Raw genomic sequence first — 26,328 nt, 5'->3', positions numbered from 1 at the left:
GTTTACATCCGGACACCATCGAGAAGGTTTTTCAAAGTATCAAAGACTCCAATTTGTGCTACTCTACAAAGGAGAATTCACGACAACTTGAACGAGAAAAAATTGGATCACATCAAGTTTCCACATGACAACAGACAATTCATCAAACAAAGTCAGTGGTTATCAAAAGACACAACACCATGGCTATCAAGGTGAATGCAGCACTACAAAGTACAAGAACTCCCAATCATGTGATCATCCGGGAATGCATCATCAAGTACAAGGCCTTTCAGAACAATTCCCAAGATATTTTCCTTCTCTTCCAACTTCTTTCTTCTGCTTTCATGTTTGTAGTTGGAGAGGATGTGTTGCATGAAAGGATGTAATTACATGTAATGCGAGTTACATGTGCATAAAAAGATGTAACATGAGTTGCATGTTCAATTGCATGTAACCCTAAAATTTCTCTTCTAGTTAGACTAAGTCAAAGTTGGTTGAGTTGCTCCCAATTTTTCCTCCGCTTTCTTCCCAACTCCTGTGCTTATATAAAGGAGTGCCCCCTCATTGTAAAAATCATCCTTATCTTTATGCAAGAGAGCTCTGGAAAAATTGTGCTAGCAGAACTTTGTTTGTGTAGCACTATTTTGAGAGAAAAGTGAATACAAAGTAGCATTTGAGACTTAACTTTGATTAAGTGAGATTGTTACTTGTATGAGTTATAAGCTTTATCTACAATTCATCTAAGTTATATTTGATTCAAGTTATCTTGTGTTCTAGGTAATTGTATTTTGTGAATTGAATATAAAAGAGTTAAGAAGCAATTGGAGCCAGAGCTTTGACCAAGAGCAATTGTGGAAATATATAGCTAGAAGGTTTGTCTGTAGCTTATACTTCTCTCTTAATTTGCAAAATAGTTAAGTTACTGTTACTTTTAGGAGTCTTTGTGCCCTAATTGTAAAGCTTTTCCATATAGAAGTACGAGCGGACTTAGAGCCAAACCAGTACATTTTTAGCTAGCCTTTGAGTTAGTGAAGGTTTATCGATATCACTGTTTCCAGCTCTTGATAGAAGTGTGGTTAGAGATTCACCCTACCTATTATTTGCTCTACGAATAAGAGGATTCTTTCTTGAAAGATAAGAAAAAAGAATATTGGTAACACCCATTTTATAAAATCTCTCGACTTCTTGCTTACCTTGAGTTGATCCAAGGAACGATAAGAAGGCGGAGTCTTCCCTTAAAGGTTTGAGAGTCTCTATCTCACACATTGTGATTGGTCATCCTATTTTGCGACTAGATTTTTACCCAAAATTGTTAGTTGCAAAATATCCACCCAACAAAGCCCAAGGATGGCCTAATTTATTGTGCCATCAAGATTATCCTAGGTGAGTAGTTCTAAACTTAGGCTAATAGGCCCAAGAAAAACTCTGACATTGTCGCCATGTTTGTTGCTACCATCCTTCAGGTGGATAGGGATATTCTTGCCCTTAGGGATTTCTGCAAGGCTGTTTTTGAGGGTCCTTTTCTCTGTGAGTTGGATGTTGTTTTAGGAAATATTCACAACAACTTCTGCATCCACAAAAGGAGCGAGTACAATGTTTTGGACACTCCGGTGGAAGTCTTTGTAATCTTGATAATGAAAGACAAGAGGGCTCTTATTATGGAGCAAATCACTCGCAGCTGGATGTTTCTTCTCACCACCACCAACACGTGTATCTATGTCGACTGAAGGAGCATGGAGAGTACTGTTAGATGGAAGAAAACTTGGATGTTTAGCTCATTTCTTCTCTTGTTCGCTTTCTTTTGCCCTCCTCACAATGGTTCTTTTTGCAGGAGTTTCCTCTTTCAGTTTTGGGCTTCTCGGAGTGGTTCATTTGTTTTTCTTCTTTTCAGTTCTCTTTCTCTCCTTCTTTCCTCTTTCCATTTCTTACAAGAGCTATCTTGTCATTTTCAACTCTCTCGCAGGTTCAACTCTCTCGTCGATTGATTTAATATATCTCAAACCCATTTCTAATTTAATTGTTTCCATAGGTAAGTTTGGTCGTTAGCTATCTTTGTACACCCTCGGAAGGATTTCCCGACAAGTATTTAAGCACGGCATTTAGGTAGTCACAGGCATGCGATTTGGATTATTTCTTTGTACTGCAAATTCCCGTTGGCATTCTCTGTTGTTCACTATTTCAGAAGTGAAAGATCTTCCCTACTTGGCTTTCCAGTTTCGGTGGGATTCAACCCTCACCCTATTCCATTGTTGTGTCACTTTGCTCGGAACTGGCAATTCCACGCACTATCTTTGTTGGCAAATACTTATATTTGCATCAATCTGTGAGTTGGTTTTCGATATTTGTACTGGCATTGTTTGGTGTCTCTAGTGAATGCAATCACTTGTATTGATAACTCTGAGCACGACCCAAATCATTGGCAAAGCAACGTGTAATACCTTCCATCCCTCATGGCACTGTACCATCCATACACACTCATACCATAAATCTGGGTTTTCAAATCGTTGCTCAAGCCGAGTTGAAGCATCCATTAATCATCCTTGCATTCCGAATGGTCCTCTAGCACACATCACACACCATATGACCCACTTAACTTCCGAATACATTCCGTGTGTAAACTTGCATCATTGCTGCTTCCGCACAGCCTACTGTACAGCCCACCTATTTGATTTCTGCATTGTACGGACTGTCCACCATTGCTTCCGTACAGACTACCATACGGCACAAACTCCTATCTACCCATCACCACCGTACATCACCCTCCCCTTCACCATATTGCCTCCCTCCTTCCACTATCGTACGACCTCCTGGCTATCCCTCCTATATTCCCCAAACATTGTACAACCCTATCTCTGATACCATACAGCCACTATTAAAGCCTCTTGCTACGTGCCATCATCACCAATTAACATCCATTGGGTTCATTGTCATCAAACACCAACATACCATTATTCCACTGTTTTTTCCAGTAAATGATTGGTCGTCATTCCTTGTAAAAGCATGTCAATAATAAATGGAACATCACAATTGTGACCTTCTTTGTATAGTCTGTTTGGATACCTAGTTTTTTTAGAACTTGTAGACTTTGCTCTATACGAAGATTTGAATATATCTAAATTTTATATCTCAAGCTAAATATGGACTCTTGTCTCTGGCTTTACTTCCATGGTTTTGTTAACATTTACATTATTGAATGGTTATGATAATTCGGGTTGTCTTCAATTTGTGATGCTGAACAATCAGCTTTGGACCCTATTCATTTGTCACTATCTTCGATTTCACTTTCAATCTTTTAAAACACTCGCTGGAACTTGTTTGTATTTTCCTAGGCTGGTCTCTTAGGAAACCCTCTAATTACAGATATACATGCTTAATAAGTTATTTAGTTAAAACAATAGCAATAAAACCAAATTTGAAAATTATTAATCAAAGACATAGCAATTAAACTAAATACACTTCTAATAACAATTGATAATCATTAAAGGATCAACAAGTGAACAAGCTTATAGTTAACTCTAATTGTTTGATAAACCTCTAACACAGACTCTGATAATCCATCATCTCAAACGTACAAACCTAAGCATAAGAACACACGTTAACTAGGCTTACAATGGCTGCTATACAAGATGTTATAGTTAAATTTTCTTTCTATGCTAACATTTCAAATTAGTTTCATGCAAATGACAGCAGGCAAGGAAGGAGGGAGCTTATCCTTTCTCACAAACACGATAGCTCCAAGTTCACCACTCCTCTCTATCACTAATATGATTTAGAAATTCATACAGATTCTTGAGAAGGATGCTCCTAATTTCTCAAAATTAAAATAGAAACAAGCAGAGAACACATGTAAACTAGGGTATGCCCCTTTTAAGATGTAAAAGTGTTCCGAGAAAGACTAGAGGTTTACTCCTCCGTTCTTTCCTATTAGTGCCCGTATGAATGTAAACATTTGTAAAAGTAATTATTTAGATACAGAGATTCGGATCTAGATAGATACAAATTGGGGGATGCCCCTTTTAATATGTAAAAAGTGTATAGGACGAAAGTCCTAGGCAAGATTGGAGGTTTTCTTCTCCATTCTTTCCTAGCAATGCCCATTTGAACGAAGGTACTTAAAATTTGTAATTTTTTTCCTAAATTTTATATAATCCAAAAGGCCTCGGTCGTTTACCAATCAAAAAAAAAATACATAGTTTTGTTTTTAAAGGTTGCGTCTTTTACTTCATCACTTTCCCTGCATACTAAAGAAATCACTCCAAAATGCGTTGTTTTTTTTTTTTTTTTGTAATTATTTGATTTGGATACTTTTACCTTAATGGACACCAAGCAATAGCAAGCTTGACGGGAACAAGTTGTCGTAATATAGCAATTAATCTAGTCAAGTCCAATGGGATATTCCACAGACCCAATTAGAGACAACTATGCTGCAATTTGTGAATTTTCATTGTTCTCTTCTTAATGTGAAAACAAATATTCTCTCAACTTTGATCTACATGTCATCTAATGAGTGAGTTGTTTGAACTTCAATTAGAGACAACTATGCTGCAATTTGTGAATTTTAGTTGTTCTCTTCTTCATGTGAAAACAAATATTCTCTCAACTTCGATCTACATGTCATCTAATGAGTGAATTGTTTGAACTTCACTCTTGCCTGCTTTTAAAAGTTCTTTTGGAGATTGTTTCCACCATTAAAGAAAGGTCAAAGAACACAAGTATACTTATTCCTATTCTTCTCTTCAATGGTGGGTTCTAACATAAGAAGATTGTTGAAGATGGTAGCTGTGATAGAGATCTTTATCTCTGGAAATATGGATGTTATCACTGTTTTTCTCACCTTCAACTGAAAAGGACACTTATGCTTAATTTGTAATATTAAAGTAATGACATGTGTCATTCAAGATGCATCGAGCCATGGAAATTCAAAGAGTTGTAATTGTAATAATGAGTCACGTTTTAGGAAATTGAAGAGACCTTTGGTTGGTATGTGAAGAGTCTCTCATTAAGTTATATATATCACACCAAGCGATAGGAACTGTACACTTGAATTTTATTATCGATAAAATGGTATTTTTGTTGTGTGGCTGGGTTTTTCCGTTCTTTATAGAAGGGTTTTCCCAATATATTTCTGGTGTTCATTGTTTCAGTTTTGTCTCTTTCTTCTTGCTGATTATCATCATTGATTTCTGGACTCACGTTTTAACATGGTATCAGAGCCTAGTTTTGATAATAGCAATCAACAGTGTTCGTGAAACTCTGCCATGAAAGTACCTCCAGTCAAGTTGTTCAAGGAGTACGAGATCCGGGGTTTCAATTACAATCTGTGGCGAAAAGAGGTTTAGAAATGTTGATGCTCAAGGGCAAGCAAAGAAACAGACAATTCACCTGGCATCGAGATGAAGCCTTCTTTACATCTTAGAGATTCCATATAAAAAAGCGAGCATTCCCAGTGTTCACATCACCACTATGAAGTCTAAGTGACTCCGGTGATTTTATGTCAAGGAAGTATCGTTACTTCGATCAGATACGTTTTCAATTATCTTACTTTTTTCTGATATGATCATATTTGTGCTTCTATTGATCTTTAATCAAACTGGTTATTGCTCTTTAATATTGATTCATGCTATTTTCTTCAAACTATTTTTTCGTCTTCAGTATTAATAATAATACTCAGATAAATGATTGTTTGATGTCAGTTATTCTTGGTAGCTGCATTGCATCCTTGTGTCCTAAGTATGAGAAGATTAATCGGATCTTTTATTACCATTTGGTTATGTCTGTTTACCGTACAGGTAAAGAAGTCAACACATACAGACAAGAATAGCAGAATAATATTCGCAATAGTAGATGAATTATGATTTACAATGATCCTTGACGGGATATAAATACTACTGCCAAACCTTCCCGAAGGAGTCCGTCGGCCACAATTATTCTATCCGTTACAAACTATTTACCGCCGGACCGTCGGCTACAAAATACAGAAACACCGCCGGACCGTCGGCTACAGAATACAGAAACACCGCCGGACCGTCGGCTACAGAATACAAAATACCGCCAGAACCATCCAGTCGACTAACACCATCCCCCCAAAAAGAAAAGTCGTCTCCTAACGACTGACAAAATATCTGAGACAAATTAACAAACAAAATACATTAACAGAGTGACTACAACAAGAGAAATCTGCTTCTATCACATCACTTCCACATTCATCCCGTTACATCTGTAGCCTCTGCTAACACAATACTATCTCCTCAAGCTGACCTTGATAGCCACCTGTGCTGCTTTCTCTGTTTTCAATTCCTTGGTACCCTAAGCCAAGTGTCGCTGCACTACCTCCAACTAGATGATCAGCTCCTCCCGAGCTCTCTACGCATCCACCAAGACAGCCTCACAGCCAACACTTGCTCCCACTGCCTCTAGTACACAGAAAGTCCATGCCTGCAGCAACTTCAACTCTTCTCAACTGGTCAGACTCCCAAGACTGATATCCGCCACGACTGGGGGTCCAGGGGGCAACGCCCCTGGCAGGGTCGAGGGGCAGCACCCTTGCGGGGTCCTGGGGCAGCGCCCCTCGCCGCCAAGACCAGATTAACACTTCGCAACCCACATAGATATGCACGGATCACACCATTTCTGTCATTATCTGCCAATTCTGCACTCTTTCTGGCAACTACGGATGCGTCCCCTTCCCTTTGGCATCATCTGTCACTCATTCTGAACAACTTGATTCTGTCGACTTTTTTTTTTTTTTTTTTTAGGTACTGAACCTTTGACTGGCGCTCGCGGCCTTTCTGTCCTCACCCGCGGCCTTCCTGGCATCGCCCGCGGCCTTCCTGTTCTCCCCGCGGATCATTAGTTTCAATTCCTCTCTCTTCCTTCGTGATCAAATTTTCGCTAACCGCCACTACCCACTCATAATCTTCTGTGCACCTGTTTCATGGCTCTAAATTTACCGTTGGCTTGGAGATCGCTTGCTTGCTGCATTTGCTTAAAAATTTCCAAAGCTGAACCCTGCAAATCTGACAATGATTGTGTCCCCTGAGACAACATTTGCTTCAGGTGTTTCTTCAGCGGAAGCTTTTCCATCTTCGCAAACGCCCGCGGAGCTTTATTTCTTCTCTGTCGCCCGCGGGGCTTTATTTTCTTCGCGGAAGGTGTTGCCCGCAGGGCCTCTGTTTGGTGTTGTCCGCGGGTAGACTTGCCCGCGGGACCTCCGGCAGGTGTTGCCCGCAGGGTCTAACTTGCCCGCGGGGCCTCCGGCAGGTGCTGCCCGTGGGGCCTCCGGCAGGTGTTGCCCGCGGGGCCTCCGGTAGGTGCTACCCGCAGGGTCTTTCCGCGGCTTCAATATTTTTTTTTTTTTTTTCCTCCTAAAAGAAATCAAATAACAAAGGTACCTCCATTTTGCCTCCAGGCGTCGCCATTCTGCAACGACGACGGAGTCTTCCTGACAACATAGTTTTTGAATTTGGATCTGTTGACTGCCGGAGGTACCTTCTGCCCGTCCAAAGTTGATAATCTGATTGCTCCATTGTCGCCGACCTTCCGAATCTGATATGGTCCAACCCATCTGCCCTTAAACTTTTTCACTTTGGTTTCATTCCGACCGTTGTACACCTTACGTCTGTTCTGTGCCACCTCCGTCACCCACTGTGCCTGTGGTCGTCGCGCAACTGGGTTATTTCTTTACTGTCGGTGCCCCTCCACTAATCTTACGCTACGGTGTAACCTTTTCTTTCCGCGTGGTCCATTCACCATGTACCGGACAGTGGGATTTTTCGTTTTTCTGTGTTCAGACTGTATGTTCTTCCCCTCAGCTTCAGCCATGGCAACTTTTCCTTCTTCCACTTCCCTGCATTCCTCCGGACATTCATTTTCCTCCTTTTTCTCATCTTCGTCGACCCTTAGCATATTGCAACTCGGAAAGAGTTCGTAGTCTTCTATCTGCCAGTGGTACAGGCCATTAACCGAGTCCAGGTCGTCGTCATTCGGTCCTCCGTCAAGTCTCAATACTCCTCCTTCATCCGGTTCCGTTCTCCTCTTTCCTTCGTCATCACTTTCACCTTCAGTGTCAAAATCTGACAATGCTACCTCCTCGCCAACCATTTGCGTGTGCAGGTCAATTATGAATCTTTTGCCTCCGCACTCCATTGATAGGGTATTGCGTTTCCAATCATGTTTTACTTTTGCTTGCACCAACCAATCCCGTCCCAGAATAGCATCATAGCCTTTTCTTTTTAATGGAATGACTACAAAATCCAATAAAAATGGTTGCGTACCAATTGTTACCAGTTGCGCTTTCAGAATTCCCAATGGTTTGATTCCATGTTGGTCTGCCGTGAGCAACTGAAATGCAGGTGGCCACAACGTCGGCTTTCCCAACTTCTTCCAAGTATCCTCCGGCAACACATTCACGCCGGACCCTCCGTCAACAATTGTCTCTATCAAAACATTTCCCAAAATCCCCATCTCGACGACCGCTGGATGCCGTCCGGAGGTGAGTGCCAGCAGCATTGGGTCTGTTGCCGTCGCTTCCCTACTGTCCCTTCCTGTGTCCTCCGTTGCTTTTGAAAACGGTGTATGATTCAGAATGGCCGTCCGTAACCGGGGCATTGTGAGAAGGAGGTCACTTATCTTGACTGGTATCTCCGTTTGTAGGATCTATCGTACAATGTTTTGTTCTGCAAAGTTCCTTGCCAAGGTGCCGGTAATATCCTTCAACTGAGATGTCCCCACCGACGATGCCTTTGCAATTTCCGCCTGTGCTTCCCCCGCTTTTCTCTTTTCCTCTGTTTGCCTCCGTGTAATTGCCAGAACCTCCTCTATATCCATGCCAACAGTGATCAAATTTACTCCAGCCTTTGGACACTTGGAATCTTCGTGATCACCGGGTCCGCACCATCTGCATAATAATTGGGGTGTATTTGCTGTTGGACATTCCCGCGCAAAATGTCCCCACAAGTTACATGCTCTGCACTGAATAATTGGTCGTCCGTTTGCATCATACTGAATCCGGCTTCTGCTTCTATTGGTATTATTATTGTTGTTATTTTGTCCACGCCGATTCTTCCTGTAGCCTCCAGATGTAGCGTCAATGGCATTCGTGTTTCTGTTGCTACCTGACGGAGAGGCCTCCTGTGTAAGAAGCAGCTGCGGAGATCCTCTTGTTTTCATGTTAAAGGGGCAGTCCTTTGTCGAATGTCCCATGATCTGACAGATGTCACAGAATTGGTTCTTCGGACACGATCCTTTAGTATGACAATCGGTCTTACATTCCGTGCACCACAATTCATTACTTTTTGGTTCTCTTTGCATATTTTTAAACTCCTTCATCATTCGAACCATATCCTTCTATAAGGCAGGAACCTTTTTGTTGCTGCCTTCGTTGTCGCTACTATCATCTCCGGCAGGCTCGTCGTCATCAGAATCAAAGGAGCTAGTTTTCTTCTTCTTTGTCTTCTGCTCACTTTCAAGGTCCAGTGCTCTGTTATACGTGTCCACATATGATGACGGTGGCACAATTTTCATTTTCCTCCGCAACTTCGAGCGTAGGCCGTCCACAAACCACCTTTTCTACAATCCGTCCACTGGCTTGCTTTCCATTTTGTTTATTAAGTCTTTCAATCTCCTGGCGTAGACACGAACAGTTTCGTGCTTCCCTTGCTTGGTATTGAAAATTTCTGCTACAATTTCATTATCATCCCGCAAGAGTTTAAATTCGGCCAAGAACTCCTTTTTAATGTTATCCCATGTATCCAACTTCTGCGGATCCATATCCGAAAACCAATCAATCGCGACACCCCGTAGGGTTGCCAAGAATTGTCTGGCCCATTCGTCGGCATCTGTGATTCCATTTGCTCGCCAAATCGTCTCACATGTCTTACAATGTCGGAGGGGGTCGACTATACCATCGCCTTCAAATTTCGGTAATTTTTCTTTGGGTCCTGCCATAACTCTGGAGGTCTGCACTCCTACAGTGGTCGGCACTCCCACACCGGCAGGCTGAACTCCCACACCGGTGGTCTGCACTCCCACACCGGCAGTCAGCACTCCCACACCGGAGGTGTCGACAGCTGCAACCCTTGGTGAAGACGGAGGATCCTCCGAAATTGTTTCCCGCGGAAGTCTATCCTGGACGAAGAGGTCACTCCACGCTCGTGCTCCGTCGGCACCGCGAGCCGTGTGAGTTGATGCTCTTCCGTCTGAATTTTCTTCCCTCAGCGAACACAAATTCAGGAACTCCTCCCGTGCTTCGTCCACCAATTCTACTCGCTGCCGAGTCTCCTTCAACAATTCCTCCGCACTTCGGTTTCCGTCAGCAATCTTCTGGAATCTCCGGCGGCGTTCGGCTTGCTGTGCCAGAATCAAATTCTCTTACGCAATACGGATTCCATCTTTTCCCTTCGCCTTATTCCGATCCTTATTAAGCTGATTTGGCATTAATCTTCATTCCTCCCACCTTCCAGATTCATAAGGCAACGGCGCCAAATGTTTACCGTACAGGTAAAGAAGTCAACACGTACAGACAAGAATAGCAGAATAATATTCGCAATAGTAGATGAATTATGATTTACAATGATCCCAGACGGGATATAAATACTACTGCCGAACCTTCCCGAAGGAGTCCGTCGGCCACAATTATTCTATCCGTTACAAACTATTTACCGCCGGACCGTCGGCTACAAAATACAGAAACACCGCCGGACCGTCGACTACAAAATACAGAAACATCGCCGGACCGTCGGCTACAGAATCACCGCCGGACCATCGGCTACAGAAACACCGCCGGACCGTCGGCTACAGAAACATCGCCGGACCGTCGGCTACAGGAACACCGCCGGACCGTCGGCTACAGAATATAAAATACCGCCGGAACCATCCAGTCGGCTAACAATGTCAAGGTTGACCAATAAGTTTTCAATCACTCGTATTCATCTCTGCCATTCATCCTTGGCATCAATCATAAGTCGAGAACTACTCAGAGTAGGCGATCTCCAGTTTGCATGATCGGAAATTTGCTGGCGGTGTTCTCCTCATTGGGCTACTATTTCTTGCCTAGTTTTGGTAGCATCTTCCTCTGCCTTTATATTTGAAGATGCTTGCAGTGAGCAGCGAATGTTTTCAGATCTGAATAATAGATCTAAGTTGTCATTTTTCTTAGAAAATTCTAGTGACTTTTGCTCATCGATTTGACCGAAATATCCACATATTCGATGTTTATGTCTTGGCCAATATATGCGAGTTCCAGCATGGTAACTTTACTCACCTCTAAGTAACCATCATCGTGAATTTAGTATCACCAGATGAGAGGCATTATGTGAGGAAGCCAATGCTGGAAATTGAAAAGTCATTGGCATCAGTTATGTGCATGTGTATGTGAATCGCGGTTGGAAAAACTATTGGATTTCGCTCAAACACACATTCATTTTATGCTGCTATTAGAGATCATTCTTGGTGTGATTTTTGGACCTATTCATGACATAGCTCATGTTAAGCGAAAACGAGAACAACCTAAGTTTTTTTTAGTTGATTATAGCATCATAACTCTGCATTTCTTTATCGAGCTTGATTTAGATATCTCATTGTATACAGAGTTGCATTGGTTTTTTTGTTGAAGATTGAAATCATTCTCTATCAAAGAGATTCCATTCAAAGGAAAAATATCGGGTTTTTTTATGGCCACATGAAGGGTGAAAAGTATACAAGGAAATAATGGCAGAAGTTCAATCAAATTTGAAGATGAAGAGGATAGCAGGAGTCGTCGGTTTGCATGGGAAGTCAAGCATCGACCTCTATTTCCTTGCAATCTTGATCCGTATGTGTCTAAACAGCTATCTAGAAAGTGAAACGATACCAAGAATATAGTTCTGTTTTTTTTTTTTTATGATTGTGATTGATTTCTAACATTCTTGATCTTTTTTCTTGATCACGTGTATGCAATCTGAGTTATGAGTCAAACTCATTGATGCTTAGAAGACATTCTTGATCATATGATCAATCAGAAAAAGATTGATGTTTGTAGGGTTTCCTTCCACTATATCTAGTGCTTTAAATATCCCATCGGTTTTGATTTGGAAAAGAAGTACATGAAGAGATAGGAGTAATTGTTACGGAGACCGTAAACTCCTTTTGATGATTCCTCTGCCATTTCAGCCTTGCCCTCAATGAGTGTGTGTATTACCATCGAGTAGAGAAGATGTTCTCTAGATTGCCGAAAGGTAATATATGTGTGTGTGTGTCTGTGTGTCTGTGTGTTATGGAAAACATAAATTACTTAATTTGGTATTGATCCTATGTGCAGGTTATGTGTTTAATTCTGCAGGATGCTTTATTAGTGTTCTTATTTATATTATATGTTTTGTTTCATATGTATTCTGACTTGACATTGTGCAAAGAAGCTGTAAGTGCTAACCAATTAATCTCCAATGGTTTCAATGACTATGTCAAAGATTGAACTTGAAGACTTGATTAGCAAGTTCTACGATGTGCATACTGGTTTAATTTTGATAAAAGAAATCATAATGTATCACTTCATAATTGTGTATATTCTATATTGATCTATGTATGCTGGTAGCATTGATCTTTATATGATAAATTGATTTTATGAATTATTATTCTATCTCTCATTGTTGTAGAATGCAACAAGAAAGACAATACTTTGCTTTAATTACGAGGAAGATGTTGAGCTTTAGAGGGATTTTTTTTTTTTTTTTTGGCTTCAGAGGGAGGCTTCATAATTAAGAGGGAGTACTTATGGAATCCCCTTCATTCTCATATATGCTTGTGATTTTGAGACTTAAATGGAACTAAGTCTTGTTTTGTTATATATATTTACATTCATGTGAAATCAACAATGAGATTGTAAGATCAACTATGATAACTCATTCACTATGTGAAAGTGAACATCATGTTGAGAGAGTCCATGATGTCATCACGTTGAGAGATTCTATGCTAGGAGTAGGATGTCATGTTGAGAGATTCCATGACAGTTCATGTTGAGAGATTCCGTGATTAAAGGCTTAGCTATGAGTCTTACAAATATGTTCTGTTGAGTAATTCCATGATTATTAACAATGAGTAATTGTTACAGGTTTTCATGTTGAGTGATTCCATGATTATTAACAATGAGTAATTGATACAGGTTTTCATGTTGAGTGATTCCATGATTATTAACAATGTGTGATTGTTATAAGTTTTTGTGTTGAGTAATTTCATGAATCTTATAAGATCTGTGAAGAGATTCTATCATTGACATTTTGGTTGCAGTCTTGTGTGATTGTTCCGCTAAAGATCTCTCTCTAGCGAAGAGGGAGTGTTGAAGATGGTAGCTGCAATAGAGGTCTTTATCTCTGGAAATATGGGTGTTATCACTATTTTTGTCACGTTCAACTGAAAAGGACACTTATGCTTAATTTGTAATATTAAAGTAATGACATGTGTCATTCAACATGCATTATTGAGGCATGGAAATTCAAAGAGTTGTAATTGCAATAACGAGTCACGTTTTAGGAAATTGAAGAGACCTTCGGTTGGTATGTGAAGAGTTTCTCATTAAGTTATATATATCGCATCAAGCGATAGGAATTGTACACTTGAATTTTATTATCAATAAAATGGTATTTTTGTTGTGTGGCTGGGTTTTTCCCTTCTCTCTAAAAGGGTTTTCCTAAGATATTTCCGGTGTTCATTGTTTCAGTTTTGTCTCTTTCTTATTGTTGATTATCATCATTGATTTCTGGGCTCAAATTTTAACAAAGACATGCTACAAGAAAATGTGTCATTCTGGATAACAAACGTATATAGAAATTTTATCGTTAAACAACTGATGAAACAAAGGCAGAATATATAAAAAATAGTATACAGAAGTAAATACAGGGAGGAAAGTAAAGAGAAACAACCAGCTCTGGGGGAAGCATTGTAATATTGTTGTCAGATAGATCAAGTTCCTCAAGACACGTTAACTGCTGGAAACTCTGTCAATGAGTACCATATATTAGATTATTTTCAAATTGCTATTATCACAGTGATAAATGGCAAATAATACAGATAGCATAATATGAAAACAAACCCAAATTTCCTCCCTATTATATCAATGTTCTTAAGCTGTCAAGATTCAACAGGCACTAAAAACGTACCTCTGGAATCGCAGATAAAGAGTTCTGACTTAAATCAAGAATGCGCAACTGTCGCAAGTTCTTTAAATCAAAAGGCAATTCTTGCAAATGCATCCGCCTGCAATGAAGAAAGACATTCAGCAGGCGTCATATGCATGACTCCAGAACCCGAACACAAAGTTGTCTTAGGTTCCTTTAATTAAAAGAAATTTATTGTAAATACATCTGCCTGAAACTGAAGGAAATGAATTCAAGATATACCTGAAAGAAAAACCTCAAATTGAAGTAGAATTAAATGCTACAATTTCCTTAACAAGAATACTGAATATGAACTCGAATAAGACCAATTCAGACCTCAAATATAACTCTTGCAATTCTGGCATATCAGATAGAGAAGGAGGTTCTGGCAATGGTCCAGAAATTCCACTCAAATCTAGAATCTTCAGTTTTGATAATGCTACAAAGGCACCTTGTGGGAACTGTCATTACCAAAACACACAAAATATTCAGAAATTATCAACTTCAACAGGACAAATGTCAAAGGAAACATTATCAGTTCACCTTGTTATATCTCTTCGAGTGCAAAAATTCATTAGTTAAAAGGAATAGGTCCGCACTATGAATTAAATCATAATAGTCAAATTCCATGAACTGGCCTCCCATTGCCCTTCTCTAGGTATATAATGATTGATCAAGTAGATTTTAGGCCCATGTTGTACCACCCACACTAGCACCAAAGAAATCGAAAGAATGTAAAAAGTATAGTGACTTCAAAGCCATGACTAAGATCACAATTAAGTACAGATTTCTAATACTCAAAATGGATGATTGATTGTTTGATTGGAGCAAAGTTTTAGTATGGCATTTCAAGGCTTGACCATATTTGTGTTCTTCCATTAACATTTCAAATCACACTCCATGATCCACTATCACAACATATATAGCAAGAGAGTAGAATTGTGATGAACAGTAGCAGAGCTATTAGCTAAATAGAGGAAGATAAAGAGGTTGATGCAAGAACCAAGAAATTATAAGGGTGAAGAAAACTTCAATAACATCTTACTTGTGTAATTGAGTGTTTTCTCTCTTGTGCATTTTCTTATAGTTATAAATCTTAGGTTCTTTCCTCTTGCATGAATTCTTTCTTTTATTTTAGAAAGGGCCTTGTTGTCTCTTGCATTTTTTGTGCATGTATGCTTGTAGATCCTTTTTTTTTGTGTGTATGTGCGCACATGCAATTGCTCTCTCATTCTTTGCTATATTATTTTCTGTCTTTTATAATTTCCAGAGTCGTCCTTACCTCTTTCTCTCTTTAAAGATTGGATGTGCTTATATTCATTCAATTTTCTGTGTCAACTTGATTATACAGTTGTCATTCTTTTTCTTGAGATTAACAATTAGTTTCTGATTTTTATATCTTCGTCCAAATATTGTCTTGCATACACACACACATAGATATATGTTTATATTCTTGCATATTTATTTATCTATATATGCATTTATATTGTTACATTTATTTTTTACTCCTCATCTCTAGGTGTTGACTTACAGATTTTTAAAGGGTTCTATCTATCCATCTTTAAAAGAAATTTCCCTCTCTCATCCTTTCTTCTTATTAAAATATTAGTCTTCCTTGATCCTATTTAGTTTGGAATATACCATCAGAATCCCTATTGTAATGTGACTGTAATGTCCCCATTTTAGCTCACCATGGTTGGTGGCTTGGATTAGCCTAGAAATGGTCATTGTAGGCTAAGTCAGATGGTTAGGGGGTCTTAGTTGACATGAGAGCTCAAGATCGCTCTTTGTTTGGCTCAGTTTAGCCTACTCGCTATTTATAGCAAGTGTCTATTTCAAGAAGGTTAGGATTTCTATCTTTAGCAAGGTGACAGAACAAGATGGTGATTGTGTTGAGATTTGGCACCATTGATTAGTACAATTATTCAAAGACTTACTATTTATAGTAAGTCAATGTTGAGGAGTTACTATATCTGGCAGGGCATGTAGACACATGGTCCAAACAGCACTGGCCTCATTCGTCAGTTAGCTAAGTGGAATGATTTTATTGAGCACATCGATATAAATTATCATTAATAGTCATTTTCTTAATGATAAAGTATTTATTAATTTATAATATACTTTATGAGTGCATTAAATGAATATTATGATGAGAAAGTTCATTTGAAGCTTTCCTAAGTCAACATGAGCATCAAAAGCTAATGCATTTAAGTTATGTGAAAAGTGAATGTGAACCTACTTGGTCAATTTAGGAACGGGAAGCAGAAAAAGTTACAAACCAATTTTAGCAAACTATGGTTGGTGGTTCAGATTAGCCCATCAGTGGCCCTTGTAGGCTAAATTGGTTAGAGGGTCTTAGTGGTCGAGTCAAAGGTAATTTTCCCACTCCAGTGGTCAAGGATGTTCAAGATTGTTGTTTGTTTGATTCAGATTGGCACATTTACTATTCATTATTGCTTGCCTTGTAGGATAACTAGTTTAATGCATACAAGAATAATTAAAAATGTAAGAGAACACAATACATCGGAGAACTCACGATTGCTTCTTCATTAATTCCATTAGATGCTTTACAATGTATGACAACAAAATACTTAACAACAAAACAACAATGCCAACGACCATAGTGCTCATCGGATGCTAGTACATGACATATATAAATGTGGAATGGACGCGAGCACCAACTATCGCAACTATTCCCAACTTCCCACCCTTTGACAACTACCAAGTACTAATGATCCATAATTACTAGAAAACATCATACCCCCCAAAAAGAAAGTCACCTCCCAATAACATACAATGAAATGGGGACAAAAACAAAACCAATTATACAAAGAACCAAATCAAGAAGGGGGTTGGCGAAGCATCTCTGATGAGGAAGGTCGTGGTAGGCAAGTTGCCAGCTTCTCTCTTAGCCTATACAACTACTCAATCGTGAACTTCAAGTTTCTCTTTGCAACCATTTGTTGCTCTTGCACTAACTTCACCATGTAGTTTGCTTCCAAAATCTCATCTTTCTTATCCATCGACTCAATAGCACTAGCAAGGCATGTCTCCAACATCACTCACTTAATCCACTCCAGAGCCAACCATGCCCCCCTCTCAGCCAAGTGATCCTTTTATGGCCAACTCATCCCTGTGTTGGGCTAGTTTCTCCTCATCACCTAGCCTCGCATAGCCAACTCCTCTCAAGCTTTAAATATTGTCAATCATTGGACTTCAACCCTTTAGGGAACATACTATGTCCTCCACTCATTATACCCTTCATGGAAAACCTGCTCGACCCTCTACAATAAGGCATGTATGTGACTCTCCCATACACTCAGAAAGGCCTCAACCCTCAAACATCTCAAGATTCTCAATGGTAGACAATCTCTAAGACTCAAACCATCCGGAAAACTTCTAGATATAATCCCTGCTAACAAATGTCAATAGTTTCTCGACCTGCTACTCTACCCCCTCATGGATTGTAACAGACTTGAAGCCACTATCCTCCTGGCGCTTGCCACCACGTCTGTCAAGTACTGGTCGAGATACGAGTCTCTAGACTCTCCATGAATTTGCTTGTAAGGCTTAGATATCTGATGAAGGGGCGTCTCAACTCTACCCACACATCCCTCCTCACAACCATCTACAAGAGGATCCATCTCTAGCTCTAGTTCCCTCACATGTGAGTGTCCAGCCTTGGAGTTCACAATCTTGCCAAGAGGTAGTACCTACTGCTATGGTGAACATGTTCACCTAATAGGTGCCAAGGGAGCTAAACTAGTTGAGCTCGGCATCATAGTCATCTTAGACTCCGTAGGGTACAAACAAGCATCTCAACCACACCATCCCTCAGCACATCCCTATTAGCTAGCTACACCACGGCTACCACCTTCATTTCCATTGTTGTCCTTGACTCCACTATCTCTATCTCTGCCACCTCTACCACCTCCATCTCAACAAGCTCCATTATCATGTTATGCAGGGGTGTCAAGATGACAAACCTCATGTCTCACCAAATCCTACTACCCTAGATGAGATAGGCTAAATCAATAGATTCCCTCCGAAAAGAAGAGTTGGTACAAACCCAACATATGTGGCAATACTCCTTACCAGAGGCCGCTCAATGCCACCCTTGGAATATTGGCCTTATCTTCTTTCCCATCTTTTTCGTTGTCCATTCATCCTCCAACTCATGCTCCGAAAGGTTATATGGTAGTCCCTTTGTTCATAGAAGGTGAAGCCATAGTTGCAAGTAATTGCATAACTAATTTCTCCAATTTGCCTTTCTTGTTCTTATATCCATCAACTAACTAATTTCTCCAATTTGTCTTTCTTGTTCTTGTATCCATCAACTATCTACTTTTTTGTGATTTTGGGAATGAAGCATGAGATAATAAATTTTAGTTAGGTCATCTTATGGTTTTGGCCTCCTTGTGTATAGTTTGACTCGATCCTTCACTGCTTTTATGTAAGCAAATGACATCAAGGTATATGACTACCTATACTATGTCGTCCACAAGTTTTCTTGCTAGCTTTATGCCCTACAGTCTTTCTGCCTTCGGCCACAATTTTCTCTTCAGCCCTCCACCACAATTCTTCTCATGTGGTACCTCGTCTTGCTTTCAACATGCGATTAAGGACTTTGTTCATCCTGCAACTTTTTACATCATTATGCAGCCTCTACTACTAGCATAGCTTAGTTCCTTACAATTTTCCCTTGACAATGAATCCCTCCATACAATCTTCCTTCCTTTCTGTACAGCATGTTTCTTGTTGCTTGTGTGTTTTCGTTCTTGGTGTTTTGTTGTTTTTACTCTTTCATTCCATATGGACCTTCTAACAAAAAAGTTTGTTCCCTCCAACTACAGTTAACACTCCTCCATAATGATTTCGGCTATATGCGCAGCTTATAGTTTTGCAATCTTTCCTCAACACCATACAATTTTTATAGCTTAGGACAATATCCTTCCCCTCACACTACATTGTATTCTTTTGCGGCCATACAGTCTATATCCGCAAGTCTATAGCTGATTTATCGATGTTGGTGGCCATATTATGGATCTTCCATTCTTATGGCCACATACTTTTTCTTATTTTCCCTTCATTCGCTACTTTTAGTTCATTGTTTCCTTTACTCAGTTTCTCCTTTGTTAATTGTTGTACAACATTTGTCTCTTCACAACTCCTCTATTACATATGTTATTTAAACATTGTTTTTTTCTATGATCATTTAGTATTATGCTTTTTTTTATTAACTCCCATATGGTTTCGATCGATGTACGGTGACTATAGTCACCTAAATAGTGTAAAAATCATATAATGGTGAGTTCACTTTTTATATTGTTTATTTTAGTTTTTATTTTCTATAATTTACCTCTAATTGGGCATTTTCAATAGAGCTAGGTCAGTCCTTCGTCTTTCACGGTACGGCTTCAACTTCAACTCGTTTACAACATGTGGAACCTCCTGCCCATCTAGTGTCCACAACATTATTGCTCTGTTCTCCCCAACTTCATGCACTTTATAAGGATCTAGCCATCTCACATTAAACTTTCCTAGTTTTTATTTTCTATAATTTACCTCTAATTGGGCATTTTCAATAGAGCTAGGTCAGTCCTTCGTCTTTCACGGTACGGCTTCAACTTCGACTCGTTTACAACGTGTGGAACCTCCTGCCCATCTAGTGTCCACAACATTATTGCTCTGTTCTCCCCAACTTCATGCACTTTATAAGGATCTAGCCATCTCACATTAAACTTTCCTAGTTTCTTCTCATTTCAATCATTATATTTCAAAACCAATTGTCGCAAGGTAAATCTCATATTCCTTGGATGCTTATCATGCAAAAGCTTCCATCAATATTAGGCTACCTCCGCCATCCAACGTGCCATCATCCGTTGTTCATCGAACTTGTTGAGGGTGTACAATCACTCCCTCAAATTCCCCATTTCGCCTAGTCTATTTTCAATGGTTATTTAAAGGCTTGGCACCATAAATTATGTTGGCATGATAGCTTCCTGTACATTAACTAGAAGGGTGTCTGACCAATCGTTGCCTTGGGGGTGGTGTGATAGGCCCATAATAAATGGACCAGTTGTTGAGGTCTACCACAAACATAGTCTTTAACTTACCTTCCTTGGTGATGGAGATTACCTGAAAACCTAAGTTGCATTGGTACCTCCCCCCTCACCCCGCACCCAAAATAGTTCAAACCGATTCGCAGTTCTGGTCTGGTTCAGACTTTGTTCGACCAAGGTGTTGTTTTGGCCTTCGGATTCAATTACATCGAAACCAAGCGAACCAACACCAAAAGTTCGAACCCGCAGCGAACTGGCCCCGCAGACGGCTGGAAAGTGTTTTTTTGGGCAAAAATTAAATGTTTTTTGGCATCCACAACCCTAAAAGTTGTCATGAATTGCTTTTGGTGGCCTCTCATTGTCATTTTATGTTTCCAAAAAAATTATTTTGTCTTAAGGAAGAGCACATAAGTTTTTGAGCAAGCATCCAATTGTGCAAGGAGTTTGAAGATTGATTTGTTGGTGTTCTTCAGGTGTTTATGCATCATTCATACACTTTTGCAAGCTTGCAATGGCTGGAAAAGGTAGGATCTTATTCCATTTGCTATTGTTTTTGTTTTTTTTTTTTCATTTTTCCATTTCTCTTTCAATCTTCATATGTTCTTTTCAATTTTTGCAGAACTTGTCATTTTCTTGCATATAAATTATGAACATGCATCTAATTTCTTGCCATAGGGAAAGGAATGGCATCTACCTCTTCATCAATACGCAATACCGAACAAAGAATGGAACCCAACTCTGATTCTCCTCTATGGAAGCATGTGTAATATCCCTTTCCGGATATTTTCCAAACAAACTGAAATATAAACTGCAGATTTAAAACCGAACAGAAAATCAATACTTGATACAATTTCCAGAACTTTAGTACATTTATAACCAGCAGATTTTCATACAAGAAAACTCAGAAAAATCCATTTATTTCCTCCAATATTCAGAAATACATGTATGCACCAGGAATTATCAAACAATCTGCCAAACCATGTTATTGCATTTTACAACAGCAATACAATAACACTCAACAATCTAGAAAATCCAATCTGATACACAGAAATAACAGTCAGATTGGAAATATAGATAAAACCTGAAAGAAGGCTAAGTTTGCGTCCAACCTTCAAAGTTTCTTTAAGGGTTTGCCTCCTCAAAGAAATAACCAGCAACTGTTTCCAGCTCCCAGATTAATATTTGTTTTCAATAATATAATCTTCATATATCCTCTCATGTGAAGCTTGTGGTACCTTTTATCACTTTTTCCAATGTGATGCATGCTCTTGTAGGCAATTTGGGATAAAACACCTTTTTTGTCCTTTAGTCACTTAAGTGACATAGTACCTTTTTAAAAAATAAAGTGACACATTAAATGAACTTTAATAGTCACTTAGTCAAAACCCACATAATCATCAGGCATTAAAATAACTGATCAAACGAACTTGGATAAGCACGTGCAATAGCTCATTGGAAAGCTCTTGGCGAGATGCTTCCAAATCAATACTGGGATATTAAGAATACTGAGCTCTGTTTACTTACTAAAAATAGTAAGTATCTGGACAACTTGCCAAAATTGCTCCGATGGGTCTAGAACTGGAAAGGTCTAGGCCAAATCTCGAACTGAATCCCGTACAAAACTTTTTAGCCCCTGAAGCCTAGGCGAAGTGAGCTGGCCACAAAGAATTATAATGTCCCAAAAAAAGGGGACATTACAAAGCCTCCCTTCTCAAAGATTGCTTGCCCCCAAGCAATCCGCTCATACCTGCAGAAATCAGATGCCAGAATCCCATACTCGCCTCGAGAATGAGGTTCTACTCCTCAGTCAATGTACCCCAGCATGCATCATCCCAAATCCAGACTGGTGAAACAGTACAAGAAGAATCAATGTGCCAAATAACTGAATGCCACGATCCCAAGGCTCACCATTAAGGGTCACCAACTGCCATCTGCTGCTGCCCTGTGTACCAATATCCTCATTCAGAATGAATGTCTCACTCCATGAGTGAGCCTGCGAGTCTCTACTGTCAAATGAAGATGGGAGCTCAGCAATATACCAATATCCACCCCAAAATGATAGCAACCAAACTCTCCAACGAGCTCCCCGATAAAGAGTAATACATAAGGATGCTCCACCTGGATCCCAAGCGAGAACTCGAGCGCTGTCTGAAAACCCACTAACCAATTCCTATAACATCTGTACCATTGTACTATTGTACCATTCCTGTAATATCTGTCCCGATGTTAATGATAGATCCGGCCAAACTGACTCCACCCCTATATAGCCCTGGTGGAAATGGAGTAATCCAAATCTCTGGAGCTCTGATGTGTCAAAAGGCTGAAACACACAGAGCATAATCATGCGACTGTGTAGCAACACTACATAATCCGCCAAAAGTAAGATACTAGTAACTGTTATCTCCAAAATCTGCACCCTGAAAATTTGCTTTAAGTCCTAAAACTTGCAGCGATTTTGGAGAAACATGGGATCAGCCAAAAGTTGTGGGTAACTTATAACTTGGCTGAACCTCCGGATCTTAGGCCGGTTCCTGTATAATATATCTTATACCTTACTTATACTAATGGAAATGTGAAAACTTTCAGATGGAAAAGGGTAAAAAGATGACCTAAAACACGGAAAACTTAAAGAAGTAAGGTGATACACCAAAATTGATAACACAGATTACTGCTATACTTGAGACACAATGAAAGATTTGACAAGACATTCACAAGAAACCTTATTTGAAAATCTGCTAATTCACATCAATAATTTAAGAGAAGGTCTATGAACTTGAAAATATACGAAAGGAATTTGATCACAATCGAATACATCAATAATTTAAACACAACTCAAAACCTATGAACAGCTATTTATAAAGAAGGTACAAGATAAGACATCATTCAGAAAGGCCTATAATTAAAAGACAATTTGAATAACATCAATCACCTTAACGCACACAACTAAATCTGTCAACTCCAAAACTGGTTCCAATGAAAACTTTATTTTCATCAAAGGTCCTCAAAACAGTACATCTGCATAATGGATCAGAATCATAAAAAATTACACTTCAGGATCAAATCACATAAGCGTCCTCCCTCAAAATCTGAACCCTTCCTCAAAAATTAAGAGTATAAATAAACAATACAACTGCCTCAAAGCAGACAAGCTAGGTCGAAATAATGAGTTAACTCATTATTAAGCACCTCTGAAAAACCAAGAAAAACTCCCCAAACTGCCCATAATTACTCCATAATGCAACTCTGAAACCTTCCGTCTGAACTGTGCCTCTAAACTCAACTGCAGTTGCCCCCTTGAATTTTGGCATTTTGACAATACCAACCTCTTCTTAAACTCGTCTTGACTTTTGACTTTTAAATACTTTTAACTGCATGAAAATTATTATTAAATAATTGATTTGAAGAATATCAATTATTTAATAATAATTACAATTTGATATTATGCAATTAAAAAGTAAAAAAATGCAAGACTAAAAAATGACATTATTATTAAATTGCATTTAAAATTTATCATTATTTATTAGTTGATTTATATATTATCAACTTAAAGATAAATAATAATAAATTTAATTACATCAAATGTAATGCAATTTTAATAATAAACTCACAACACTACTCAAATGAGAAACTCAGTAATTCGTAGGAAGCTACAAACTGACATATATTCCCGTCAAACCTAAATTATCTTTTCTAAGCAAATAAATGCTACATCACAATACAAATTATTTTTCTTGGTGCATACAGAAGATACAGCAGTGACAATGGCATCTGAACCAATGGAGTCATTTGGAGATATTGCATTATGGCATGCTTTACAAATAGCAGCAGTTGCATCCAAAACAACCTCCTTCCCCTCCCATATACATCCAGGAATTTCTTTCACAAGGAAATTCAACAAGTCTTGAACAAGGGTGCCAATGTTTCACGTAGAACTTCTGCCAGTTTTATCATTGCTTTTGCAGACTTTTTTTTGTTTGTCCATGATGATGATAGCATTCCATTACAAAGTACAGCAACTATTTCAGGCAAATATAACTGAAGATTAATGCTCTCACTACTCGAGTTCTCCTCCCAAATCTCCTCAAAGAGGTTGCCGTTGGGTATGTGAGTTTGGGTTTATAATGGGGTGTAACACATCTTCAAAGACCCTTCCAGACTTCCTCGACTGCCTTCACTCCACTGTCGATACCTTGCTAGAAGTTGGGAAGTCGTCCTTCACGCTGGAAGTAACTCATGAACCCCTGCTATCTCTTGGCAACTGGAATCTACTGGCGGTTATCCTCAGTAACCCGCGACTCCAAAATCTCCTGCCAAACACTGTTTCCGCTGGCGTCCATCTCACACTACCGTGAATATAAACCTGATATCAATGCCGAAGTCAATGATTTCCAAAGTCGCAGAAGAGTTTACTACTGGCCCATATAACAGTATCCACAAACGTGATCGCAGTATGCAGTAATCTTGAATGGGTAACACTCAAGCTGGTCAATGTCTTCTATTACGTCCTCCTGCACAATCCCACGTCGACCTTAGCAAACTCCCAACTCCGCCAGTAAATGCGACTTGACCCCCGACCTGCAGCTACGAACGGACTGGTCCCGCGATGAAGGTCTGGTCACAAGAGCCGAAAACCATCCAAGTTATTCCAGTTCCTGACGTCTGAAGCCACACACTGCCCACGGCCAAGAATGAGTTCTGTTGAGGGATAAGAGTTGACTCTTGAAGGAACTGGCTCCGCCTCTAAACACAGACACTTACTCAAATGCCACAACTTTAAAAATACACCAATTTTAAATACCCATTAAAACCCTTCGAATCTGCTCAGTAAAATGCTTAATCACAATATTGATCGATATCACAGGCCACCCGATAGAATTTTCTTTGCAATAATTCTCAGAAACAATGGACCTGCAAGATAAATATTTTGAACACCAAGTATCTGTTTCCCAAACAAATATTCTTTTTCTTCTATGGATAAAAGATCATTAGAACCCGATTTCCTCAGGCAATTCCGCTGTATCAGAATGAGCAGTACCAAACCCTTCTGAAATATTTCAAGCTTTGAGTAGAGATTTTGTAATCTCTATATTGAATGTGTTTATTAATGTCTCTGAATAAAATATATTTGGCTTCTCCACTAGATGAAAACTTTTTTCAGAGCTGTAAACACCTTGATACTTGATATAACCCTACAGGATGGCAGGATTTTATGGCTCTGATACCATTGTAATATCCCTTTCCGGATATTTTCCAAACAAACCGAAATATAAAGTGCAGATTTAAAACCAAACAAAAAATCAACACTTGATACAATTTCCAAAACTTTTGTAGATTTATAACCAGCAGATTTCCATACAAGAAAACTCAAAAAAATCCATTTATTTCCTCCAATATTCAAAAATACATATATGCACCAGGAATTAACAGACAATCTGCCAAACCATGTTATTGCATTTTACAACAGCAATACAATAACACTCAACAATCTAGAAAATCCACTCTTATACACAGAAATAACAGTCAGATTGGAAATATAGATAAAACCTGAAAGAAGGCTAGGTTTGCGTCCAACCTTCAAAGTTTCTTTAAGGGTTTGCGTCCTCAAAAAAATAGCTAGCAACTATTTCCAGCTCCCAAATTAATATTTGCTTTCAATAATATAATCTTCATATATCCTCTCATGTGAAGCTTGTGGTACCGTTTATCACTTTTCCCAATGTGATGCACGCTCTTGTAGGCAATGTGGGATAAAACACCTTTTTTGTCCTTTAGTCACTTAAGTGACATAGTACCTTTTTAAAAAATAAAGTGACACATTAAATGAACTTTAATAGTCACTTAGTCAAAACCCACATAATCACCAGGCATTAAAATAACTGATCAAACGAACTCAAATAAGCACGTGCAATAGCTCGTTGGAAAGCTCTTGGCGAGACACTTCCAAATCAACACTGCAGTATCAAGAATACTGAGCTCTATTTACTTACTAAAAATAGCAAGTATCTGGACAACCTGCCAAAACTGCTCCGATGGGTCTGGAACTGGAAAGGTCTAGGCCAAATCTCAAACTGAACCTTGTACAGAACCTTTTAGCCCTTGAAGCCTAGGCGAAGTGAGCTGGCCACAAAGAATTATAATGTCCCAAAAAAGGGGGACATTAC

At 39.2% G+C, this 26,328-nt stretch overlaps 1 protein-coding gene across 3 annotated transcripts in view; it reads right to left on the bottom strand.

The window, feature by feature from the left end:
* The window catches only part of LOC149541067 (Leucine-rich repeat (LRR) family protein), a 243,758-nt gene that overhangs the window by 44,920 nt on the left and 172,510 nt on the right, over window positions 1–26,328 (bottom strand). For all 3 annotated transcript variants that reach the window (XM_089802058.1, XM_089802059.1, XM_089802060.1), the window contains exons 17-19: window positions 14,442–14,566; window positions 14,109–14,205; window positions 13,872–13,946 (exon numbers count right to left, since the gene is read on the bottom strand). In XM_089802058.1, coding sequence (XP_089658184.1) covers window positions 13,872–13,946; window positions 14,109–14,205; window positions 14,442–14,566 — 297 coding nt within the window. The remainder of the gene's footprint in view (window positions 1–13,871; window positions 13,947–14,108; window positions 14,206–14,441; window positions 14,567–26,328) is intronic.

Source organism: Cupressus sempervirens, chromosome 9 (assembly GCF_028749045.1).
Source record: "Cupressus sempervirens isolate cs-2001-9-10 chromosome 9, ASM2874904v1, whole genome shotgun sequence".
NCBI lineage: Eukaryota > Viridiplantae > Streptophyta > Pinopsida > Cupressales > Cupressaceae > Cupressus > Cupressus sempervirens.
This window is presented reverse-complemented; position numbering and strand designations above follow the sequence as displayed.